The sequence below is a fragment of the Mustela lutreola genome, chromosome X (assembly GCF_030435805.1).
Source record: "Mustela lutreola isolate mMusLut2 chromosome X, mMusLut2.pri, whole genome shotgun sequence".
NCBI lineage: Eukaryota > Metazoa > Chordata > Mammalia > Carnivora > Mustelidae > Mustela > Mustela lutreola.
The window spans coordinates 126,891,324-126,917,054 of NC_081308.1; the positions used below are offsets into that span (position 1 = coordinate 126,891,324).

General features: G+C 37.3%; 1 protein-coding gene across 1 annotated transcript; it reads left to right on the top strand.

The window, feature by feature from the left end:
- Positions 1-25,679, top strand: FMR1NB (FMR1 neighbor). Its single transcript, XM_059158418.1, has 6 exons — positions 1-373; positions 8,077-8,196; positions 11,959-12,099; positions 13,684-13,780; positions 23,883-24,034; positions 25,549-25,679. Exons 1-6 carry the CDS (start codon positions 55-57, stop codon positions 25,563-25,565), a joined length of 846 nt encoding a protein of 281 aa, XP_059014401.1. The 5' UTR covers positions 1-54; the 3' UTR covers positions 25,566-25,679.
- Positions 25,680-25,731: the final 52 nt, after the last annotated feature.

Below are 25,731 nucleotides of genomic sequence, written 5' to 3' on the forward strand. Positions count from 1 at the left end.
GTCACAGGTCCGTGGCACTGATGCGTCACTTCGGTGAGGCAGCGACCCAGAGCCATGGCTTCCGAGGGGAGGTTGATGCAGGGGAGGACTAGGTCAAAGCCCAGGGTCCTGCGAGGGGCTCGCTCCAGGCTGCTAGGTTGTGAGGCGGGGTGTCGTGCGGATAATGCAGCCATCGGGTCGTACCCAGGGGGCAGCAGCCCCGGGCACCAGGCCCTCATGGCAGCCACGCCTCAGCCCGGCTGGCAAGCGTCTCTGCGAGGCCTGCGGGCCGAGACGCGCCATTCTCTGCTGAAGATGTGGGCCCACAAGTGCTTCGGGCTGCTCTTGCTCACCGTCTGGATGTTGCTTTTCCTGTGCTACTACCTGAACACCGGTGAGTGGCCGTGGCCAGCCTCTGCCTGGCCACGCAGTCGCGTCTCTACCTCCCGCCCCTGCTCCGCCCCGTCCCCGGCTTTTCCACCCCCCCACCTCCCCGCTTCTCCTCTCCCCAATCTCTCCCCTTTCGCGCCCCTCAGAGCCGCTCCCGAAGCCCTTTCCTCCCGGGGCCTTTCATCGCGACCTCGCTTCTCCGACTTCCCCCCTACAAAATTCTAGAATTCGAATCTCCCTCGGCCGCCTGCCTTTTTTTTTTTTTTTTTTTTTTTTTCTTTTGGAAAAACGGAGGTAAATTTCCCTCCCGGAAAATGGCCCGTTTTATAGCGAATGAGTCGGTGGCATTTAGTCTATTTCACTGTTGCAAAGCCACTGCCGTTCCCTGGTTCCAAAATGTTTTCATCCACCCAAGTGAAAATCCAGCTTCTTTTACTTAGCATGACGTTTTTTGAGATATTCGCCTGTTGTAGCACGTGTCAGTACTTCATTTCATCTTAATGGCTGAATAATATTCCTGCATTTTGTGTATCCATTGATTATGTTCTGGGCGTTTGGGTTATTTCTGATGGTCGGTTATCATGAGTAATATTGCAGTGAATACTTGTGTACAGTGTTTGTGTCAATGTGATTTCAGCCCTCTGGGGCAGATACGTAGGAGCAAAATTGTGATTTCCTCCCTTTCTTGAAAACGTGTTCCTGACTTATACTCCCGAAGGCCTTCTCCTGCCACCTTACCTGGTAGATGTACTCCCTCCCTCACCGCGCAAACTTTCAGCCAAGGTCTTTTCATTCTTCACCTCCGCAGGATGGCTTTCCTTTGCTCACCTTCCGAGCCTCCTCTCCCCTTCCTCAAAAGCCTTTCTTCGTGATCTCACGAAGCCCTTGACTCCCCTCGCTCCAGGGCCTCACTCCAGGCCTCCATTCACTAACTTCACGTCGTCGTCTCTCTGACGTACTGTCACGAAGTGCCCCCTCGCCTCGCTCCGAATCCTTCTTGCCTCCGTATTGACCCTCCTTCAGGCCTTCTTGGCTCACTACCCTTTTGGGGGCCTCTTTCAGCCCCCCAAAGGCCTCCTTCTCCCTACCCTTAAGTTTTTCCTCCTTCACTGCTCAAAGGTACTCTCTCCTTCTGCCCCAGAACCTGGTTTTCCATCTACTCTATGGTCTTGCTGCCTCGTTTTCCTCAAAGTCTTTCCCACTTCCTTCTTCAGACATGGCTTGTCCCTCACTCAAATACTTCTTTCCCCACAGCCTTCTCTCCTTAGCTCCCAGCTGGCCTTCTCAAAAGTACCTTCCCTACCTTAACCCCTACCCTGCCCCCCCTCATAGCTCCCTCTCAATGGTATTCTGTCTCCTCATCTGCATAAAGGCCTTGGCTTTCCCACAGTCTTTCCCTCGCTCAAGCTCCAACCTGATCCCTCCACCTCGAAGCTCAAGGACTTCTCGTTCCCTGCCTGCTCCAGGACCTTCATCCCCCCAACCAAGGTCCTCCTACAGTCAAAGGAGGAGGCAAAAATTGAGCAGAGGCATTGTAAGTAAAGGAAACAGACCTCTGTATACTATGTCATAACTTTGTGGGTTTGTAACTTTTGGTGGGGGATGAAATTCAAAGTTAAATAAAGTATATGCTGTTCATTCTTTTATCAGCTATTTTCCATAAATTGGGAAAATATAATTTTTGCTTTTACACAAATATCTTAAGATACTTTTTAAATGATTGCTTGCAAATCATATTACTTCAAATTATTCATATTTATTTTTTCTTCTATTCATCTAAAATACCAAAGTATTTCTGAATTACTTTTACTGTATTTGTAAATGTTAGTTACAAATACATTTGAGAGCCTTACAAACTGAGAGCTTTTTCATTCTCTGAAAAAGTAAGTTAAAACCAAAACTATAAATTGTACATCATTTTTTCTTAGTCCATGATTTCTTCATTTTCTATTTCTATTTTGAGTGGAACTCTTACAAAAAAAGAATACTGTTATTCAGTGTGATTTCTTTATTTCCTTGGGGACTTTTTCCAATATAGGTTTAACATGTTTTCTCCTAAAATAATCCATGATTCATTCTTTACATTGTCAGATTTCCCAGATTCCCAGGAGGTGATATGTGACTGGATGGATTAAGTATCATTTTGCATTTTAAATGATTTTACTTAATTAATTTAACTAAATGCAGCGTGTTATGGGTTGAATTGTGTCCCTTCCAGAAAAAAAGTTGGAATTTTAAACCAAAGTACCTCAGAATGTGACTTTATTTGGGGAAAAGGTCTTTATAGAGGTAACCAAATTAAAATGAAGTGAGCCCTAATCCAACAGGAGTGGTGGTGTCCTTATAGAAAGGGGGAATTTGGACACAGAGTTAGACATTCATTGAGTGAATAGACTCAGTGAATAGACCAAATGAATAGACACAGGAAGAAGACCGCTGTATATAAGCCAAGGAGAGAGTTTTTTCTTCCCAGCCATCAGGAGGAACCAATCCTATTGACATCTTGATTTGGGGACTTCTAGCCTCCAGAATTGTAAGACAATCAGTTTCTATTGTTTAAGTCACCCAGTTGATGGTTCTTTGTTTCAACAACCTTAGCAAACTAATACACAATGAAGAGTAAAATAGTGCGGCCATGGCCTGGAGGATTATGGTGAAAGCAAGCACATGGTCCTAGAGCTAAATTTCTGCTTCTCTTTCCTAGACAGACACTTCTGAGTTCTTTTAGACTTAATGTCACCAATGGAATTTGAAGTTGAAGGACTTGAGGTAGCTCCGGGATATTTCTAGTTTCATATTTTCATTTGGGTTCCCAAGCCACTTTACTTTTCAGGTTGTATTTATGTAGAAGACATAAAGACTGGTGACATACAGGATGAGGAGACTAGCAGATTGGGGGACTGAGAATTTGATCCCACCTATTTTACCAATTTTCTGTAACCTATTGAATCAGTCTTCATTGTGCATCTTTTTCAGGGAGATTTAAAACATAAAACAAGAAATAAAGATTTACTAATAGGTAGTATTTTCAAAATGCTTCAGCTCCATTGACAAAACCATGTGACTAGTTTCTGTATTATTATATTAGAATTCTTCACTTACCTGCTCTCCTTGGGGAATGAACGAGGCAGTGCATATTGAAAGAAAGTCTGGTGGGGCACCTGGGTGGCTCAGTGGGTTAAAGCCTCTGCCTTCGGCTCAGGTCATGATCCTAGGGTCCTGGGATCGAGCCCCACATTGGGCTCTCTGCTCTGCAGGGAGCCTGCTTCCTTCTCTCTCTCTCTCTCTCTGCCTGCCTCTCAGCCCACTTGTGATCTCTGCCTGTCAAATAAATAAACAAAATCTTTAAAAAAAAAAAAAAAAAAGAAAGAAGGTCTGGCTACTTGCCATGTACCTCATTAAGCACCATGCTTGCTCTTGTTTTAACCATTTGTGCATGTGGTGTGTTTGGAGGAGCTCTGAATTAGGAGTTAGGAGACCCAAGTTATCTTGATTCTGCCACTGACATGCTGTGTGACCTTTGATGAGTCACCTTACCTCTTTAGGTTTCTGTTATCTTGTTTAAAAATTGAGATTTCACTAGATAAGTGTTTCTCCTGCCTCAGTCATTTGTATAACATCTGCATAGTTCTTGATTATCTTAATGTTACCAGTTTTTCATCTTTTGTTGAACGGCTCCACTTTTTTACATAAATATATTTATTTTAAAAGGAAACTGTAGCACAATTATAAATTGAAAACTGGTCACATTTGCTACTATGACAATTATTTATAAAAATAAATATTCTGAAAACAAAGTAATGTTATTAAATTTAAAATTATAAGCAATAAAATTAAAATAAACAATGGAGGATGTATGACAAAATATTTACCTGTTTTACATTGTACTAAGCACTTTATTTTTTACTTCATTTACTCCTTATAATCCTTAAAAATAAACATTATCTCCATTTTACAGATGAATAAATTGAGGCAAAGAGAAGTTTACTGATTTGAAGATCACCAATGATTATGTAGCAGAGCCAGAATGCAAATTCAGGTCTATTTGAGAGCAAAGCCTAGAAAGTCCCAACCGAATCTTCTCCAATGTGATACCATTAGCCACTACTCCCATTCTGTCTCCTCACTCTTTAATACACTTCCTCATCTGAGAGACCTTCCTGCTGAGTAGGGCTGGCAACATAATTTGCATAATGAAAATACAAGGTCCCATGTTCAAAATTTATTACACATTTCAAGATGATAGCAGAACTAGGACCCCAAGAGTAGGGTCCTTCTAAGAGCCAGACTGTAGATTGCACAGGTCTCATACCCATGGATCCTGCAGCTTTGAGTCTGTTTTTTCTTTTTTAAATGTAGTTAGATTTTCAGTCTTCTTTTGTAACAGGGAAATTAAAAAATAAAATTCTTTGTGATGGGGAAATATATATATATTTTTTACCATTTCTTCCTGCCTTTTAAGGAAGCTGGTGCCTAATCTTTTGTTTGCTGAGCATAATAAGTGTACACATGCAAATTAGAGGCAGAGAGGATGGAGTTATTCTGCCTATGAAAAACAATGCCAGAGGAGAAAGAGTCTGGAGCCTAATAGGGTGAAGAGGAAGATCTGAGTAGACTTAGATGAGGGATGATGGGAGATTTTGGAGAGAGGAAAGGACAGTTTAAGTGCTCCCTGGAACGAAAGAACAGAGATGTTAAGGGGGATTTTATAAAGGTTTGCTGTATGGTGAGTTATGTCAACTTTTTTTGGTGTCATTGGTAATTTTGATATCCTATCATATATATATATATATATACATACACACACATATATAAATATATATTTATGTATATGTATCTGTATATGTATATATACACATTAAGTCAGCAGCCAGTAATACTTAATGTTGAAACACTAGTGTATTCTCATTAGAGTCAGGATCAATCAGTATGCCCATTATCATAGCTGTTTTTCACCATAGTTTCAGAAATTCTAGCAATGAAGTGAGAGAAGAAAAAGAAATGAGCTGTTAGTATTGGAAAGGAAGGAGGCAAAACCATCTATATTTAGTGATAATATGATTGTATAGATCTGGAATGAAAATGGAGAACAGTGGAGAGCTAAAGAGCGTCAAATAAGGTAGTAAATCAGAATATACATGAACCCAAATCAATAGCTTTCTTACATACCAGCAGTAAATCAGCTAAAAAATGTAATGAGATAGATTATATTCACATAGCAAAATATATAGGATATAAGGGAGTAAACATAGTAAGAATAAGACATGGGACCTGCATGAATCTAACAATAAACCTTACTCAGGGAGGGAAGAAGAGAGTTGAATGAGTGGAGAAAACAAACCTATTATTGGGTGAAAAAATATTGTACAGTTATCACTTCATTCCAAATGAGCTGGCATATAACTGGATTTATGCCAAGCACATGAGACACATAATAAATATTTTTAATGAAATTTAAATAAGTGAACATAATTGCAATAAAAATATTATTAATTTTTTTGACTTGATAAAATGATTCTAAGCTTCATCTAAAACATTCTTCAGAGTTAAGAATACAATTTCGATAATGAAGACTAATGAAAGGATTGCCAGATCAGTTATTAAAACATATAACAGTGTAAGATAAATTATAACAGTGGTGCTATTGGTTCATGAACACATAGAGTCATGGAACAGAGTAGAAAATTCAAGAATAAGATTTATAACTCTTTAATGACCGAGAATATGATGGTAGTATCATAAGTAGGAAAGGATGGACTTTATTTATTTGAACAACTAGAAAAAAAGCATCCCTACTTCATAATATATTCCTTGTGCATTAAAGATATGAATTTCAAAAGTGTTAGAAGGAGGGCACTTGGGTGGCTCAGTCAGTTAAGTGCCTGCCTTTAGCTCAGGTCATGATCCCAGGGTCCTGGGATGGAGTCCCACATCTGGCTCCCTGCTCAGCGAGGAGTCTGCTCCTCTCTCTCTCTCTGTGCCTCCCCTGGCTTGTGCTCTCTCTCACTCACTCTCTGTCTTTCAAACAAATAAATAAAATCTTTTAAAAAAAAAGTGTTAGAAGGAAATATTGGAATTTAGAATATCTTTCTAAACATGACCCAAAAGGCAGAAATAGTAAAGGAAGAGATTGATACATTCGATTACATAAAACACTTGAAACTATTGAATTTCCCAAAACATCATAAAAAATATAAAGATAGCTGACTACCTTGAAAAATATTTGTAACATATGTAACAGACTAAAGCTTACGTTCTCTATTATGCAACAAATGTATGAAAGACGTAAGCTCACTGATGACTGAAGGTGCAATTAAAACAAAAGAAATACCATTATTTTCGCCATCAAAATGGCAAACAGCAACAAAAAGTCTAGGGTGCGAGAAAACTGGTATTTACCTGCACTACTGGTAGAAGTGTACTTTGGGGCAGGCTTGCTGGAGGGTAGTGTCACCAAAATCAAGAGCAATTCATTACTAATTCATCCTAAGGTATTTTTCATAGCTATTGGCAAATATACAGTTCCAGTGGTTATCATTACAGTGTTCTTTCTTTTTTTCTTTTCTTACTTATGTATAATTGACATATAACATTACATTAGTTTCAGGTGTACAACATAATGATTAGATATTTGTATATATTGCAAAATGATCACAATAAATCTAGTGAACATCTATTATCGTACATAGTTACAAATGATTTTTTCTTGTGATGGAAACTTTTGAGATCTACTCTCTTAGCAACTTTAAATATGCAATACAGTATTATTAGCAACTTTAAATATGCAATGCAGTATTATTAACTACAGTCACCGTGTTGTACATTATGTCCCTGGAACTTATTTATTTTATACCTGGAATTTTGTACCTTTTGATTCCTTTAACCCATTTCACCTATCCCTACCACCTGTCTCTGGCAACCACCAATCTCTTCTTTGTCTATGAGTTTTGTTTTACTTTTGTATCTATGAGTTCTATGCAGTATTCTTTGTAATATCAATATCTTGTGAATAACTTAAATGTCTTTCTATGGGGGATTGGTTAACTTAGTTGTAATAGGGCCATATAATGGAATACTGTGAAATTATTAAAGATTGTCTTGAAAAATATTGAATGATATGGACAAATCCATGCTACAGGAACAAAGACAGATATACTTTCCTCTTGTATAAGAGGGAATGATGCAAATAAAACTAACAACAGTCTGTTTGAAGTGTTGAGGAAGAAGGATAAGGAGAGTTTTACAATGTCTAAGGGCTTCATTTTTTATCAGTAAATAAAGAAGCCATCAATATAGGCCAAGAGTTTCTGTGATGAGGTCTGATTTAGTTGGGATACATACTGTTCCCAACTTTTTAATTGGTTGGGCCTCTGAATGTTAATGTTGTTTGTCAGAGGCAAATTCAGTATTGTAATTCAGTTTATAGCACAATAATAAGATGTGTTAGCCTATGGCTTAAGCATTTTAAAATTAATTATTTTTTATTTAAAAAAATTTTAAAATATTAATACTTAGTTTTTCAGTTTTCAGCAGAATTACATTCTGATTAATAGTACCTAAACTGTTATGAGATGTAAGTATAATACCTGTTAGTCCTTAGACTTTCCATAATTAATTTAACTAAGCAAAAGGTAATTACTACTAAAGGGTCATAAAAAGTGATCAATGCTTTATACTTTGGGATTAATAATTTCACTCTTTCTTAAGGGTTCTCGAATTCTGTGTCTCCAAGTGAACGTATTCTGTGGAGCGGTGAAAATGCTAATGGACGGTCTCTGGAAAAAACTTCCATTTGGGAAGCTCTGTTAAATTTTTTCTTTCCAACAAGTAAGTTCTTTGTTTGTTTGTTTGTTTCCTCCCACTGCTCTCCTTTTGAAGAGTAATTACATGTTTAGGAGGCAGTGTGGGTTATTGGCATGGGGGAGAGCCAGACCTGAGTTTTAATGCTGATTCTGCCCTTTGTCTTAGGCGAGGTAACATCTCTGAACTTCAGTGTCCTCATCTTTAAAATGAAAATATTTACCACAAAGAATTGTGAGGATGACCTGAAACTGTACTTTTAAGACATTCCATAAATGTTAACTCTTTATGGAAATGCTTCTCCTTCACAAATATCTAAACCTTTCATAGTTTATCTTAATGGCATTGCCTGAAATTTAGTCACTGACCCAATATTGTGAAATCAATATCTTCTTTAGCATTAATCAGGGAACTGTGTGGCTCTGATGTTATGGAATATACCAGATGTTCTCCCATCTGTTTTAATGATAAAAAGTTCAGGTTTCAAGTCACATCATATTTTTGTGATTCTGTATATAATGTGTTTATCAAGCACATGATGACCCCTGAGAATTATTAACCACAAATAAACATGTTTCATTTTCTACAGCATGTGGTGCCCTTTCAAGGAGAGTCTTCAAATAAATTGATATGTGAATTACAAGGATGAAGCTTTTGTTAAAAATCATGAGAATTTATTCTAACAAAATTTGATGTACATATATAAGCACAAAATTGTATCCATTGTTTAATTTCAGGGTCTACCACTTAATTTTTATGTGATCTTGCATAAATCTCTTCACATTTCTCTATATTGGTTTCCTCCAGTACAAAACAGGCATTATAACACCTACTACTAATGAGAATAACAAAATAAATGAGGCCCTTAAACTTTAAAAACGGCCATGGTCAAGTTGAGTGAACAAAAAGAAATTTGAGGGGTTGCCTGGCTGGCTCAGTCGGTAGAGCATCTCAATCTCGGGGTTGTAAGTTTAAGCCCCATGTTGGGCATAGAGTTTACTGTAAAAAATAAAAATAAAAATTGGGGTGCCTCGGCGACTCAGTCAGTTAAGCATCCAATTCTTGATTTCAGCTCAGGTTATGATCTCAGGGTCATGAGATTGAGCCTTTCATGGGGCTCCACACTCAGCTGGGAGTTTGCTTCTCTCCCTCTCCCTTTGCCCTGCACCCCAGCTCACACACACTCTCTCTAAAACAAATAAATAAATATTTAAAAAAATAGAAATAAAAACTTTAAAAAAAAAAAGAAAGAAATTTGAGAAGGTATATTGTGAAACTTAAGAAATGGTTGCTGAGTGCCAAAGTTGGTCATAAACAACAACAGATGATGACTTAAGCTTTAGAGCTTATGGAGATAACAGACATACACTGTCCCATAATTACCTCTAATAACATTATACAAACACTGAAGCCACTTTTAAAAATAGCTTAAATATGAATATTTGCATTCCAAAATATTCCTTCAACCTGGTGCAGTAAGTTGAGTCAAAATCAATTGTATGAGACGCCCAACAAAATCAGACTGTTCATTTTAAAAGAAACTTTGGGCCCAGGTTGATTCAAATCTTTCAAAAACAGGGATTAAATATTTATGAAATGTATATGCTATCTCTTTGAAAAGAATAACTATGGGTTCATAAGATGTGAAATACTTTTAACCAATTTATTTCCTCCCGGGTATAATTGAAAAGGAACACTCTCCCCACATAAGCACTAAAAAAAAAAAAAAAAAAAGCTTGCCGTTTTGTCATCAGGCTGTTGTTCATCAAAGATTTATCTCTTGCTCATTAAAGCGATAATCTTGAGACAGACTGGCAGGGAAGCTCAAGAGGTCACATGATCCTTCTCTCTTTGGACAAAATTATATACAGAAACCTGATAAATATTAGTCTACCCTTTTTATTCTTCAAAATACAGGTGTCTTGGTAATTTAAGTCTGAAAGCTAATTTTAGTATCTGGCATAAAGTCCATCAGATGCAATTTCAGTATAAAATAACAGAAGTTCAACATTAGATGGGATCTTAGCGATCATACAGTCCAGTCTCTTCTGTGATTTAAAATCTCTTCTTTGACTTCCCTTCCTGGAAATTGGTCTTTGAGCAATGCCAATAGTAAATTCAACACGCAGTAAGTTCATACCATCTCTGACCAGGCCCTAACTCTAGTCATCCTTTTTTGAGTGTGTGGTGCCTAGGAATGAACATGGTATTCCCAATGCAGTCCAGCCTCGGAGAGGAAATCACTGTGGGGCTGGCAAAATTGGAGAATAGATTGCCCAGTGTATATAACAAGAAAGTAGACCAGACGCCTGGGTGGCTCAGTGGGTTAAGCCTCTGCTTTCGGCTCATGTCATGGTCTCAGGGTCCTGGGATCGAGCCCCACATCGGACTCTATGCTCAGTGGGGAGCCTGCTTCCGCTCTCTGTGCCTGCCTCTCTGCCTGCTTGTGAACTCTCTCTCTCTCTCTCTCTCTCTCTCTCTGTCAGATAAAAAGCAAGTAGACCAAACCCTCACATGTATAAAATGTGTGGGAAATGAATATCCAAGTCAGCTAGAAATGCATTAAATTTATGGCCTTGCAGATTACTTTGAATCTTCATTTCTAGAATGGGGGTTTTGAAACTCATTTTGAGAGTTTGTTGTGAAAATTAGAAATGGGTGTAAAGCAAGGAACCTGGCCCAAATAGATACCTAGTGAATGGTAGCTATTATTACTTTTACTTTAGTTTTAGGAATAGGCAATCTTTAAAAAGGAGAATGAATACACACACACACACACACATATATAGATATATATACACTAAGAGATAAAAAATTATGCCTGTAACCACGATATTGTTCTTTGTTGACATTAAAGTTCTTTGGAGCAATCATGAAATATCAGTTATTACTTTTCTAAGTCTATAGTTGTTGATCGTATTGGAGAGTGAACTGAATCTATGCTGGCCTTAAGCCATACCGTGGAAGTTTTCTTTTCGAATATAAAACATGATATCTGTCTATTTGGTTGTCATTTGTTTATACATCATTTGCTTATAAAACAGGATTTTTTAAAAATCAGGTATTTGCGCTTGTGCATCTTTATTTATTTATTTATTTACCTATTCATGAGCTTGCAAATCTTATAGATTCAGATATGTATGGATTTATTGCAGTTGCATGAACCTTGGTGTTCATGCTATAAATCATTGCTTATTCAAAATTATAGAGATATAATTTAAGGCCAAAAGGAAGAGTCTTAAAACATACTGTAGTGCTAATATGGTAAGTGTTCACAGAAAGTAGGTCAATATCAGTAGTACCACTTACCTTATACTCTAGCAATAAGCTGTGAATTTTGCTTACATTTATCTTCATTGATATATTTAATGAATTTCTGTAGTTTAGAAAAATTGAGTGAGAGGATATCAATGGTATTATTTTAACAAGGTGTCGGTTTTAAAGACATTTGATATTTCTTGTTATTTAGCTCCTTCTGTTTTATATATGTATCCTACTACTCAGTTTATGATCTATAGTCCTTTTAAAACTACCTTACCAATGACCTGTTAACAATTTATATTTTTCTGCAGTTCATTTAGAATTGAAATGTGATGTTAATAACTTTGTGATAATTTTTAACTTAACTCTTATTTTTTTCAGCATTCATCACTTTGTATATGTTATTCAGTCTTTAAACGCACCAGTTTGAATGAGTTTTTTTTTGTTTTGTTTTGCAGTCATTATTTAATTAGGGAAAATGCTTATTAACCATACTGAATTCTTTTTCTTGGATTTTGTTTCTGAAAGCGTGCATTCCAAAGGTGAATCAGGTGGTGAAGGCTTGCAATGAGCTGCAAGATTATAACAAGAGTGAATGTTTGGGATACAAATGCTGTTATACATCCTTCAGGACCAGTAACTTCAGCTGTTTTGCCCCATTAAAAGACAGTAAGTTCATCCTCTTACATTTATTTTATTTCTTTTTTAAAAAATCAAATAAATATGTCACAATGGCACAAATTTAAATTTCAGTCTCCCTGCTTCACACATAAAGGGGGCTCCCAGCCCTAGAACAACACTCTCTGTGAAAGTCCTGAGGTTGTCAGGCATCTATTCATGAACAGTTTCTGCTTAGCCCTTGGATGTGACTTTGGCAGTTCGGAATTAGTCTTATCTTTTCTTTTGCTTTGGCTACTCTCCGTCTTCTTCAAAAGATTTCAGACTTTATGATACATGACCCTCAGTGCCTGGGAGAAGATAGCAATCAGGCATGCCTTAGCTTATTTTTCTCATCTTAACTTCTCTTCCTACTTGAGTAGAATTCTTCCCATTTATCTTTTCTTCAACATCTCAGTATGTAACAATAGACTCAAATGTTCCTTGTTAAGGTTTGTTTATTAGTTTCTTTTTGTTCTATTATTTTTGAATCAGGTTCTTAAGGTTTTTTTTTTTTTTTCTTTACAAAGTTTTAAGAACTAGACCATCTGTTTTTGCTCCTGCATTTGGACAGTAGGGACATATTACCAGTTGGTCCCTTGAGGGCATATTAGATATGATTAAACACTAAAAAATACTACAAAAAGGATGCATGCAAAACAATGTCTTAGGTTAATATAGTCCCTATTCAATTTACAGTTCTTTGTTGAACATCTAGTATTAATAATGGAGACTGAAACATGATCATGAATATAGTATTACAATTTCAACACTGTCACATGTTGTTTATAATTCATTCATCAGTTTAGTCTTTATATTATGTGTGAAGAGACATTTGGTCTTTATAGAGGGGAAAATTGAACCGTGACTTATAATTCCCCAGTCATATTAGAATGCATCCAAATGAATATAAGAATAAACTATGCTTGGGGCACCTAGCTGGCTCAGTTGGTTGAGTGTCCAACTCTTGGTTTCAGCTCAGGTCCTAATCTCAGTGGTGCGAGATCAAGCTCTCAGCAGGTTCTGTATTCAGCATGGAGTCTGCTTGTCCCATTCCCTGTGTCCTTCCCTCTAGTCTGTCTCTAAAACAAATAAATAAACAAATAAATAAAATCTTGAAAATGAATAAAATATGCTTATTGACCTGCAAATTCTTAATTTCTTTTTCAATGTTTTATAATTTGAAGTAAACATTTAAGAAGCCATTCCTTTAACAAATTAACAATTCATAGATTAATTCATTCCTTGACTGCTTGAGAATGTATAACGTGGCCAAGGGAAAAAACACGCTTAAGCTATAGGAAGAAATATATAGTATGAGTCTTACTAGTGTGTTAGCAAAAACAGTAGGATCATTTTGCTAAGGCTTCCTTTGGGAAGCATGTATTTCAAATGTAGTGTTTAGTTGTATTTCAAGAACATTTCATAAACTCCTGTTTCTGATAGAGTAGCAAGGATGTTTACCTGTCATATAAGAATAACTCCTTATTTTGCTTTATTCACTGGTAGTTTTTTAAATAAAAAGTTTATGAAATAGCTCAGATTTTCTTCTCTTGCTTAAGTCATAAAAGTAACAGGATATAATTAAACCAACAGAGCCTACACAGATGTTCCGGATGTTTGGACTTGGTGTGATCAGCATGATCATCCTGGGATGTCTGCCCATTTATTGCTGCACTCTTTGCCGGAGGAGGTAGGCAAACCTAAACTTTTATTTGTGGATTGCTGAATGTATTTGGATATTTCTGTGTAGACACATTTATTCGTATGCACTAGAAACACAAGGATTATGTTTGGGTCCCTTTTGTTTAAAAGAAGGTAGCTTAAGAAAAACCCCAAATAGAGTTCCCATAATATGCTTAAGTGCATATATTTATTTTTCCATAAATTTAGACATTCTCTTGCATAGTCTGTACCTTCCCTCATCAGACAATTGGAAGGAAAAATACATCAGTGAGCTGGGAGTGTGTGAGTGGAAGTGGTTATTAACTGCAAGTCAGAAGAGTTCCCAGAAGTGTTGTCTCCATCTAGTAGCTGGTCATCTACTATTGTGTCTTAAAAGCCTTGGTCTGTCTTCAAGCCAATTTGTATCAGATTTCTTCTTACCATCTTATAAAAAATCCCAGTGGCCTATTGGCACGATGTTTCTAAGGTTTTAAAAATTACCTCTCTACCTACTGGAACAGTGGATGTGGAGATAAAGAGCAGGGCCAGGACGAGTGAGACAGCTGGAGCACAAAATTTAAGGAGGCACTCACTCTCAGGTTTGTATAAGGGCACTAGCATGACCATGCATGTAGGTATTTTCTTCAGTTCTCAGAGAAAGAAAAGGTACCTGGGATGCCTGGGTGGCTCGGCTGGTTGTCCGCCTCTTGATTCTGGCTCAGGTCAGATTTTATTTATTTATTTGACAGAGATCACAAGCAGGCAGAGAGGCAGGCAGAGAGAGAGGAGGAAGCAGGCCCCCTGCTGAGCAGAGAGCCCGATGCGGGACTCGATCCCAGGACCCTGAGATCATGACCTGAGCCGAAGGCAGCGGCTTAGCCCACTGAGCCACCCAGGCGCCCTTCTCCGATGTTTTTATTCAAGTTAATGAGAAAGTGGTATTTGAGGTACCAAAAAATTGTTTAGATTTCACTGGAAGATTGACACTATACTATACACAAGTTACCTTATTTTCCATAAAGATCATTAAGTCTTTTTTTTTTCTTTTTTGTACATTTTGCTTGTGTTTGATGAGTATGTCATATTCAACACTGTATTTTCATTCCATAGCAGGGTGCTTCATATATTAAGGTGCTTAATATATTTTTGTTGAATAAATGAGTGGTTGAATGAATAAAGAAATACAGTAGCTGGCATTGGCTAGCCTGGAAGGCAGTCTTACAGTAATTTAAAGTTTTTCATCACTTATATCATTTTCTCAGACCATTCTGAAGACACATGGAGTCACAGCATTTCAACTCCTCCAGTTTGCTGACAGTTCTTTCCATTTTTACTTAGTTTCCATTACTGAGTGTGTAATCCCTAGGCCTCTCTCATTTTCTTCTTTCCACAGATGATTGGGAATAGCAGTGGAATTTTTGACCTTTGCTTCTTCAAAGTTTGATTTCAGATAAAAGATAACTCTGAATAAAAATGAAATAATATTTGCTAGAAAATTGTGGCTAGGATTATGCCATGCAATCTGGAGCCTGGTATAACAGGCCTGGTACAATAACTTAATTATAGCCTCTGTATTGTGTCTCTGCCAAGGAGTTTTGTGGGGATATTCAGGTACACTGGATTTTTCTTTAAAATGAAATTCAAAGAATTATACCTTGATAAGAATATATTTTCTTCTTTCTACATAGTGTAAACTGCTTTGGACTTGAACAATGTGAATAGTATGTTTATTGAACACCAAAGATTTTGGTTTACTATGATTTATTTATTTGTTTATTTTTTAAATTTGTTTTACAATTTTGTGTAAGAGTGGCATGTTCCTTCAGACGTCCTGGGTTGGTTGTTGCAACCCTGGATTTTGTGGGGGCAGCTTGCCGCTTAGCTTAATTTCCAGGAACAATGGATGTTCAAGGGTGGATGTGGCACTGTCAAGCTTTTCCTGGTAAGCTGATGTTAGAGGCAGAGGTAGTAATTGTGATAGAATAAAGATCCTATCCTTGATACCAAACAAGGAGCTTAAATGGAAGCCAAAGCCTGCTAACCATCCCTCTGCCTTTTGGGGGTCAAGATATCTCTTTAGAACTATCCCCTTAACTCACTTCCTGTTCATTTCAAAGAATAAAGAGTTAGATAAAATATTGCAGTAGATAAAATAAATGATCACATAAAAGGGAAGTAGATGCAGCAGTAAAATCAATATGTAGTGGTTTTAAAAAGAAAAGAAAGTAGCCAAACACAGTTTGTCTAAATCAGAGGGGCTAAAAGCCAAAAGCAGATCTGCAGTAACATGATCTGGACCTATTTGTTAGAAGAACTCTTGAGACACTGAAAGATACCCTTAAGCTCCTCCTCCTGCTGGATCCTGTCCTATACATTAAATATACACACCTTCAGATGTTGTACCTCTCCCCTCTCAGCCTTTAGTTATAAGCCAACAAGTGATGTCTTGACATTCCCCAGCTCCTGCAATTTAGACAGTGAGTCTTATTTACCGATTGCCTCAGGCAAGAGTTGGAGGAAGTAAAAATAAGAAGTAATATGAGCAGGTGGGAGAAATGAAAACAGTTTAAGGGAAGACGATAATCACTTTCCAGAGCCAAATGTATTTCATTCTTTTGGTGCCTAATTCATGCTTTCCATAATTGACCGTATTTAGTCACTGCTTGTGCTAGGGAGGACATAGAAATGTCCAAGACATAGGCCCCACTTTCAGGAACTTTAAATCTACCTTAAAATAAGTCCCAAGCATGATATATTAAATAACAGTACAAGACGGAATATAATTAAGGACTAAAAGAGTGCTGGCAATAACTTGTTGAAGTTCTGAGGCAGTGGGGATCAGGAAAAGTGGGAGAGAGCAGAGAGAGAGCAGTGGAGGTGCTATTTGAGCTGAGTTTTGAAGGGAGGACAAGATTTAGGTTGAAGGATGCTTCCACAGAATCCAGTACATAGAGACGGAGTCTCCCCCTTAACTGCTCATCATTTGTAAGCAGAGGTGGTTGAAATTTGCCCCTGGAGTAATCTATAATGGAATCTCTAGTTTGCTTCTACTTGACTTGAGTTCAGGTGTGGTACGAGCCAGGTACACAGAGAACTCGAGACCGCTTAAGCTGGTTGCACATATACAAAAGGGAGCAGAAAGCATTAGTGAAACACTTTCTAAGAATTTGCTACTAATAGCCTTATTAAGCTTGCATATAAGATGAGTTTTGAAATTCATTACATCTTCAAGGTTATGTAAGATCTATTTTTATTCTCATTAATAGGGATCAGAAGCCTCATTGGGTTTAAGTGTCACTGGCTGGCTTAAGACTTCTATAGAAATGAAGAAAGGGAAAGATCAGGAAGCAGGGGAGGAGGGCTCCAGTGGATGGAGAGAGGAGAGCGGTGTCTGAATGGTTCCTGTTACAGCAATAGAATGCCAATAATAGTAGTCTCAAGTGTCAAATTAAGTCTCTAATCATTATCTGTTTTTAGGTAAAGTTTAATCTCTATGCATAGGTGAGTTAAACATCTGTGTATTATATAGTGATATGATACTTGAGTATGTACATAGCTTTGGTAAGGTGGAAAATTCAAATATTATAATACCATGCCCATTAAACTCAGATGGAGTGCATTTTCTTGTTTTCTTTTCTTTGCAACTTTGAATTAAGAAAAAATTCAGAACTTGGTCTGCAAATGACAAAACTATGTTTTCTCTCAACTAATAAAAAGCCATTTTTTTAAAGATTGTAGCTCATCTGATACACAGATGATGTAAATAGAACATCCCCCATACACTTTCAATGTTGCTTCTTGCCAGATGGCTGTTACTGAAAATTTCTACATTTAGACAAATCCTGCTGCGTGATTCTCTGAATTTATAATGTGGTTTTCATTATGCAGATAGTCTTAATACCGCTTAGTTTCTTAGAAAGGGAGGTAAAGAATTGGGAATAAATGTGTCAAAAATTGCCTAAAAATCATCACCCATTGAATTTTAAAAATAGGCATTTACATTTTTGAATCCCCATGTTTGTGTGTTTCATTATACTGTACAATATAATTAGTAATGTTATTTTGAAAAGCTTTATGTAGTAATTAACCAACTGCTGAAAGGTTTGACGTTCCTGGATTATATACATATGAATTCAGAGAAAGGAAATAAAGTCTATAAAATTTAAAAGTATGGCTAGTCTCTAAGAACTTTGATAAAACATGATCAGATGAAAATGTGAGCAAACTGGAACCCTGCTCTGACATGAGTCATTATAGATTTGAAACTCACATAAAGCCAGTTCTTCTTGGACTCTGTTCAAAGTAATTTAGTTACTGAAATAATAAGAGAATCTCATTATATGCGGATTATATGTCTGAGGTGTTCCCATTGCAAAGACTCCAAGGGCAGCATTTTAGAGAATTCTGGAATAGTAGGTACTATTAAAAAGAACATTTTGTTGCCAAGTAACTAATAACCTCATTGCAAAATGCAGTGGCCTTTTCTCAATTCCCATCCAACTTTAACTTTTTGTCACATAGTAGTACATTGTTGACTGCTCCTTTCTTGAAAATTTCCTTCCTTGGATTTCATTGTTCCCCTTCCATTCTGATCCGTCGCGGTTTGCTTTTCTTTGTTCTCCCAGCCATGGTTGTTTTCCAAAGTCTTATTCTCATCTGCCAGAGAATATTACAGGTGTGTATCAGAAAGAACATTTGAAAAGATCTGTATTCTAGTTCTGTCTTTTCTACCAGTCTTATAGTGAGTTTAACTTCTTTTGGTACTGGTTTTCTCTTGAAGTTAGAGTAGAGAATTGAGTTAGATAATTCCCGAGGTCCTTTCTGATAGTAATATTCTGATTTTCTCTGGGTGAATAACTCTTTTAAATCTGAATCCTGGGGAGGGTGACTGAGTGGTTCAATCAGTTAAGCATCTTTCTTTGGCTCAGGTCCTAATTCCAGGGTCCTGGGATCAAGCCCCCACATCTGGCTCCCTGCTCAGCGGGGTGTCTTCTTCCCCCTCTCCTTTTACCCCTCCCCCTTCTCATGCTCCCCCCCCCCAAATAAATAAACAATTAAATAAATCTTTTTTTTTTTTTTTTTTAATCTGAATCCTGGGGCACCTGGGTGGCTCAGTGGGTTAAGCCTCTGCCTTCGGCTTAGGTCATGGTCTTAGGGTCCTGGGATCGAGCCCTGTGCATCAGGCTCTCTGCTCAGTGGGGAGCCTGCTTTCCCCATCTCTCTGCCTGCCTCTCTGCCTACTTGTGATCTCTCTCTCTCTGTCAAATAAATAAATAAAATCTTAAAAAAAAATCTGAATCCTGAAATCCTTACCTCTACCACCTCTTCCAAATTTCTAATTGCCCTTCATGAATTAGGTGTTCTGTTAGTACCTTAAATGCAACATGTGGAAAACTGAACTTTTCTTTTTTTCTCTCAAATCATCTCCCCTTGACATCTGTATATTTCTATCAATAATTTCTTTAGTCTCCCAGACTAGAAACCTTAGAGTCATCTGTGACTACTTTCCTTTATTTGTAATATGTAATCTATTCTCTTAATCCATTGTCTTTTTTTTTTTTTTTTTTTTTTTTTTTTTTTTTTTTTTGCTTTCCTCTGGAATGAGTCTGAGATTTGCCTCTTCTCAAATTTATCTGTTTCTACAGCTTGTTCCAGGTCTTGTATTCTGTCAACTTCTGTCCTGGTTACATGGTTTCAGGAGAGGAGCAAAAAGGAGCCAAGTTGTATTAGTCTTTTAGGGCTACCATAACAAAACACCAGAGACCAGGGGATTTAACCAACAGACATTTATTTTCTCACAATTCTGCAGGCTAGAAGTCCATGATCATGATGCCAGAGGATTTGATTTCTGGTGAGGGCTCTCTTCCTGCACATGGCCATCTTCTCACTGTGTAATCAAATGGCCTTTCCTTGATGCATGAGAGAAGGGGAAGAGAGAGGAAAAACCAAAACCTCTGGTTTTTAGTTTAAAAAAATGAAAAGTTGTGGCACCCGGGTGGCTCAGTTGGTTAAGTGTCTGACTTTGGTTCAGGTCGTGATCTCATGGTCCTGGGATCCAGCCCTGGGCTGGCTCCCTGCTCAGTGGGGAGTCTGCTTCTTCCTCACCCTCTGCCCTTCCCCCTGCTTGTGTGCTCTCTCTCTTTCTCAAATAAATAAATAAAATCTTTAAAAAATATAAATAAATAAATAATAAATGACTGAAAAATTAGTTTTTATAATGATATTCATTTTACTGATTGGGGCCCCACCCTTATGACCTCATTTAAACTTAATTACTTAGAGACGCCAGTCTGCAAATATAACCATACTGGAAGTTAGGGCTTAATATATGGGTTTTAAGGACACAAGCATTCAGTCTTGTAACAAAAGGCTAGCTAGCATCCAAGGGCAAAGAAAACATTGAGAACTGCAGAGGGCACTGGAATAAGGTGTTTAATCCAAAGAGTTTATACACAAGAGAATATAACTAGGTTGGAACTGTAAGTGGGGTTTGGAAGATGGCTAGGAGTTGAGTCCTGGAGAAGGTTCCTGGCACTTTGATAGGAATATATGGCTGTGCCCTTAAGAAGGAGGGAGTTATTAAGGATGCTTACCAAGCCCACTTGGACATATATCTGGATTCTTAATCTATGCTCCTTCTATTCCATCCTGTAATGTCCTGCCAGATTAATCTTCCAAAGATAGTATTATTTCATTTTATTATATTATTCAAGATCTTCGAATGCATTCAAGAATATGTGAATTCCAGGGGTGCCTGGGTGGCTCAGTCGTTAAGCATCTGCTTTGGGCTCAGGTCATGATCCCAGGGTCCTGGGATCAAGTCCAGCATCAGGCTCCCTGCTTAGCAGAAGCCTGCTTCTCTCTCTCCTACTTCCCCTGCTTGTATTCCCTCTCTTTCTGTCTTTCTCTCTGTCAAATAAATAAATACAAATCTTAAAAATAAAAGAATATCTGGATTCCAGATCTTTTATTTATTATTTTATTATTATTTATTTATTATTTATTTGTATTTCTTATTTATCGAGCTCTTACTTTGGTCTGGGCAGTTGCTATGTGTATTGTTCTTCTCCATCTGGTCATCTACATGGGAAGCTTCACTGTCTATGTTATGAGCCATCTAAGCCCATAGCTTCAGAGTTCCCTGATGCACTCAATTCTGAGGAATCTCTCCTGTATTCTTTATTGGCCACCCAGTTTCATGCTCATATCCTAAATCTTGTCATTCATCACAAATTGAACTCTGAGTCTCTGAAATCTTAAACTTCGAACCTCAAACTACTCTTTGACTATAGGTGTTTTGTCTTTTCTTTTTCTTTTTCTTTTTCTTTTTTTTACTCTTGCTACACCTATTCTCATTGGGACCTCTAGGGTCTTTAACTCTGTTTTACCTTACTTCTGTTTTCTATCTTTTAATATTATCTGATTTCTTTATCTAACCTGGATCCTATCGTCTGATACATGAGTCCATTCTTTCCAGCTCCTTTGTTTCTTTGAAATAGAATCCACACTACTTCTCTGCTCCTAGATCTATAGCATCCTGGGACTTCTTAGAGAAAAATAATCTCACAACTGTATAGATCTGTATAACAAGAAATTCCCAGTGATCCAATTAGTGTTTCCAGCCACAGCACTCTACTTGGTGTTTACAAACAACATACTTCTTTGCCACTCTGATCTTTTCACACAATGTACCACCCACTGACTGAAAAGCTCTTTTGCATCTTACCATCACCACTCTTCTTTATCTGGCTCTCCCTGCCCTGGATGCAGGCTTCAATTTGATGTTACCTCCTCTAGGAAGCTTACCCCAGACCACCAACCTAGACTGGGTCAGGCTTCTTCCTTTTTGTCTCCTACCAATCTCTGCTTACTGCAGTTTGGATTGTCTCAATGTGATATAATTCAGCTTATATAGCTGTCTTCCCTTCTAAATTTTAAGCTTCTTGAGGACAGGATATGTATATTATTCATCTTATGTCTCTAGTATTTAGAATGGTATTTATTTCATAAATGAGCAAATGTGTCAGCGAGTAAATAAGTATGAGATAAGTTGATCTGTACGTTTCAAGTGCGAGTATACTGGTCACAATATGACATTTTACATAAAAAGAAGAAAATCACCTCTAGGATTCTGGACAAATCATTTCACCCCTACTTTTCCTCTTGGGCATTCTCAGTAGATATTGGGTAGAATATCTAACTTTGGATCTCAGTAATGAATGTTAAGGCTGAATCTAAAACATTGTTCTCTGCAAACTACACTAATGCTGTGCATTTCAAAATAATAAGGCCATGTTGCATTTTTCTTTGTCAACTAAGGTGAAATGTACTCGATTAAATTTAAAGTAAAATCTATGGATAAAACAAATAGTCATTTTAATTACGTAAAATAAAATATATTGAAGTCACACTAGAAAAACAGAATAAATCCCCAATTTCTTTTTTTTTTTTATTTTCAGCATAACAGTATTCCTTCTTTTTGCACCACACCCAGTGCTCCATGCAATCATGTCCTCTCTAATACCCACCACCTGGTTCCCCCAACCTCCCAACCCCCACCGCTTCAAACCCCTCAGATTGTTTTTCAGAGTCCATAGTCTCTCATGGTTCACCTCCCCTTCCAATTTCCCCCAACTCCCTTCTCCTCTCTAACTCCCCATGTCCTCCATGCTATTTGTTATGCTCCACAAATAAGTGAAACCATATGATAATTGACTCTCTCTGCTTGACTGATTTCACTCAGCATAATCTCTTCCAGTCCTGTCCGTGTTGCTACAAAAGTTGGGTATTCATCTTTTCTGATGGAGGCATAATAAATCCCCAATTTCTTATCTAAAATTCTGAAGTTCAAAAAGTTCTACAAACCTAAAACTTTTTTCAAACTCATTTGGCAACAAAACCTGAGCTGACCTGAACTGAGACATTTTCTAGTCATCAGTTAATGCTTAAAATGAACAATCATATATTTTGTCATAGAAATATTATTGTGTTTGATCACGAGATGTTGCTTCAGACCTTATGGAAGTGCCATGTAATATTCAGTATATCATGTCATATTACCTTTCTAAAACCCAAAATATTCTGCACTCTGGACCACATCTGGCCACAAGAGACTGAGAACTATATAGTTGTTTCAGTTATTATTTTTTTGAGACTGAAGTTAATAGCACTAAAACATAAAGAGGCCATAGGTAAATCATAAATATATTTTTGGCCTTCACCCACTATTTCATTTATGCCTGGAGACTTTTTTATGATTAACTGAGGAAAAAGTATTTATTTGCTCCATATATGTCTTACTTGGTGGAGCTCAGTGACAACTCAGTAATGCAGTTTGAGGGGAGAAAAGTGAATATTACCTTCAAAGTCATCATTTCAAAGGCAGGCTTATCAATCTCTGGACCCCACATGCTAAGAATCCGGTTGCTCAGTAGCACTGTCAGGAGCCAGGTGTCCTCTTCTGTATACTACCTCGCTTTGAGCTGAGGCTAGGACTATGTATCTGTCATTACTTTGTCAGAACATCATATGGAAATCTTCCTTTCTCTTTTGGGTTTCCATCCTTACTTTCGCTTTGAGCATTTCTAGTTTTTCTCCTTGGCTTGTGCTTAGATCTTTAGAAAGTAAGAGATCTTGGGGCACCTGAATTCCAGATGATAGCAATAGTCAGGGAAAGCGTAAGCTTGTAAAATTATAGATGATAATGTAATGTGAACTATTACCATTTAGTTTTTAAATTAATAGGAGAGAAGAATCTCTGTAGACTAGGAGTAAAAGGGAAGGTTTCCTAGGCAAATAATATATACGCTGGGTCTTGAAGTGTGAGTCATATTGATGTCAGCAGAGGGGGGTACGGCAGCATTACCATTGTGGAAGAGGATCAAGTGGTCAAAAGGACACTATGTACAGTAATAATAATGGTTACAATGATAAATATGAATGAGCCAAGTGCAATATTTTCTATCAAATTTGTTAAATATGGTGAGTTAAATAATCAGGTGGGAATGTATAAAGAGTTATGTGGGTAAATAGCCTTTTCCTTATAACCCATCATTTTTTTATAACCCTAATTGTTATTGTTCTATCACTGTTGAAAAATAAGGTTTCACTTTGAATTTTTAACATTACAGCAAGTGGGCCAATCCTTTACGAAGGAGAGTCAACAGAATTTTAAAGGGTTTGAAGAAACAAAGAAAGAAAATAAAGAGGGATGCTGAAATGTTACGGACAGCGGCCGAAGAGGAGGAAGGTTTAGGTGATGAAAAAGAGCAGGAGACCAAAGGTAATTAGCAGTAGGGTATAAAATTGAAGTATTTAATGTTTGATTCTTTTACCACTATCTTGGTTCAATTGATGTACTTTGTTGGTTAGTTGGGTTTTTTGTTTGTTTGTTTTTGTTTGTTGTTTGTTGTTTTTGTTTTTGTTTTTGTTTTTGTTTTTATCCCACAAATGTTTGGATCACAGGATATGAGCTTCTGAAACAGTATTATCACTGGGGATATTTGGGTTCTAGGAAGGTGGACAAGAAAGGTGCCAAGTTGTTTGGGTACCACACTGTTTGGTAAACATAATTCAGCCCTTTAGAAGAAATAAGTGGAATCTGTCTGCTCTGACTCTGCAGCTCCATGAAAGACACCTTCGCTAAATAGTAATGGCTGTAGTTCCCCATATGTACTGACCATGCCAGATAGGCAGGCGAAAGAGGGTAGCTTCAGGAATCTGACAGATCTGCAACCCAATCCTGGATCCTAGCTGTTAGTTTCAACTACCTGCTCCCCAAACTTAAATAATTTAGTATTATGAGTGGTTGAGGGATCCCAGAATCATACAGCAGGGACTCCCTGGACCTCAGGCTTACAGATCTCCTAGGCTTGGAGATTCCTCCTCTTATAATAATTAGGAAGAGCCAACTAAGAATAAAATGGTCAGTTAGAAGAGAGGTATCAGGGAATAGAGTATTGGACTGGGGGGTGGTCAGGAGGCTCGGGCCATTATCTTATAGCATTTTCACAGACAAGTTAACCTTTCAACAACTTGATACCATCAGCTGAAATTTTGTTTTATCACTTAAACAATATAATGTATGTGAAAATGCTTTGAAAATTGCAGTGCAGTACTCACATTTAAATTGTTAAGTTCTAGCCTCAGTTACAGAGAAGCAGAGGAGTGGAATAACAGACCATTGATCTTAGAGTCAGGAGACTCTGGCTTTAGTGTCAGTTCTGTCACTATGTACAGTGGGAACTTGGGCAATTCCCTTAACTTCCCTGGGCTTTAGTTCACCGAGCTGCAAAATAAGAAGTTTGGACTAGATGAATAAGAAATGTGACTTATCTCAGAAGAAACAAAATTCTTATATAAGGTATTTTATATATATATATATATATATATATATATAAAACTAAGGTAATACATAAATATATATTATGATCATACATGTATATACATACCTATATATCATTGCTTTGTATAAGTTTAATGCAATATATACATATGTATATGCATGCACACACAGACACGTCCTAACAATATGATTTCTGTGGGCCATTTACTGGGGCATGGAAGTTCACCTTGTTATTCAGAAATTGTCATTGTATTTGCCACAGTATATTTTGTCTTAGCCTCACAGTAACATAAGATGATACACTGACAAACTGAAAATAGATAAGTTAAACATAGCACTGAATATACAGAGTTTGAGAACTTTGTTGCAATCATTTCCTCTTCTAACAAAGTGTGATGTATGTATACTAGTCCTTTCAAGTTGTTTTACTCTACTTTACTTCTCTCCTGTAGCATTATTTTCCCGCTGAAAAGAACACAAACCATTCAGAGCAGAGGAGAGACTGTTCCAGTCATCTAAATCTGATGGAGTTCTTATTTTTGTCATGTTTACTTCCGAATATAAAATAAAGTTGATAGTTATGTTTCTGTGCATCAAATCAGGATTTGAGTTCTTCTTATTAAAAATAGTTTTTA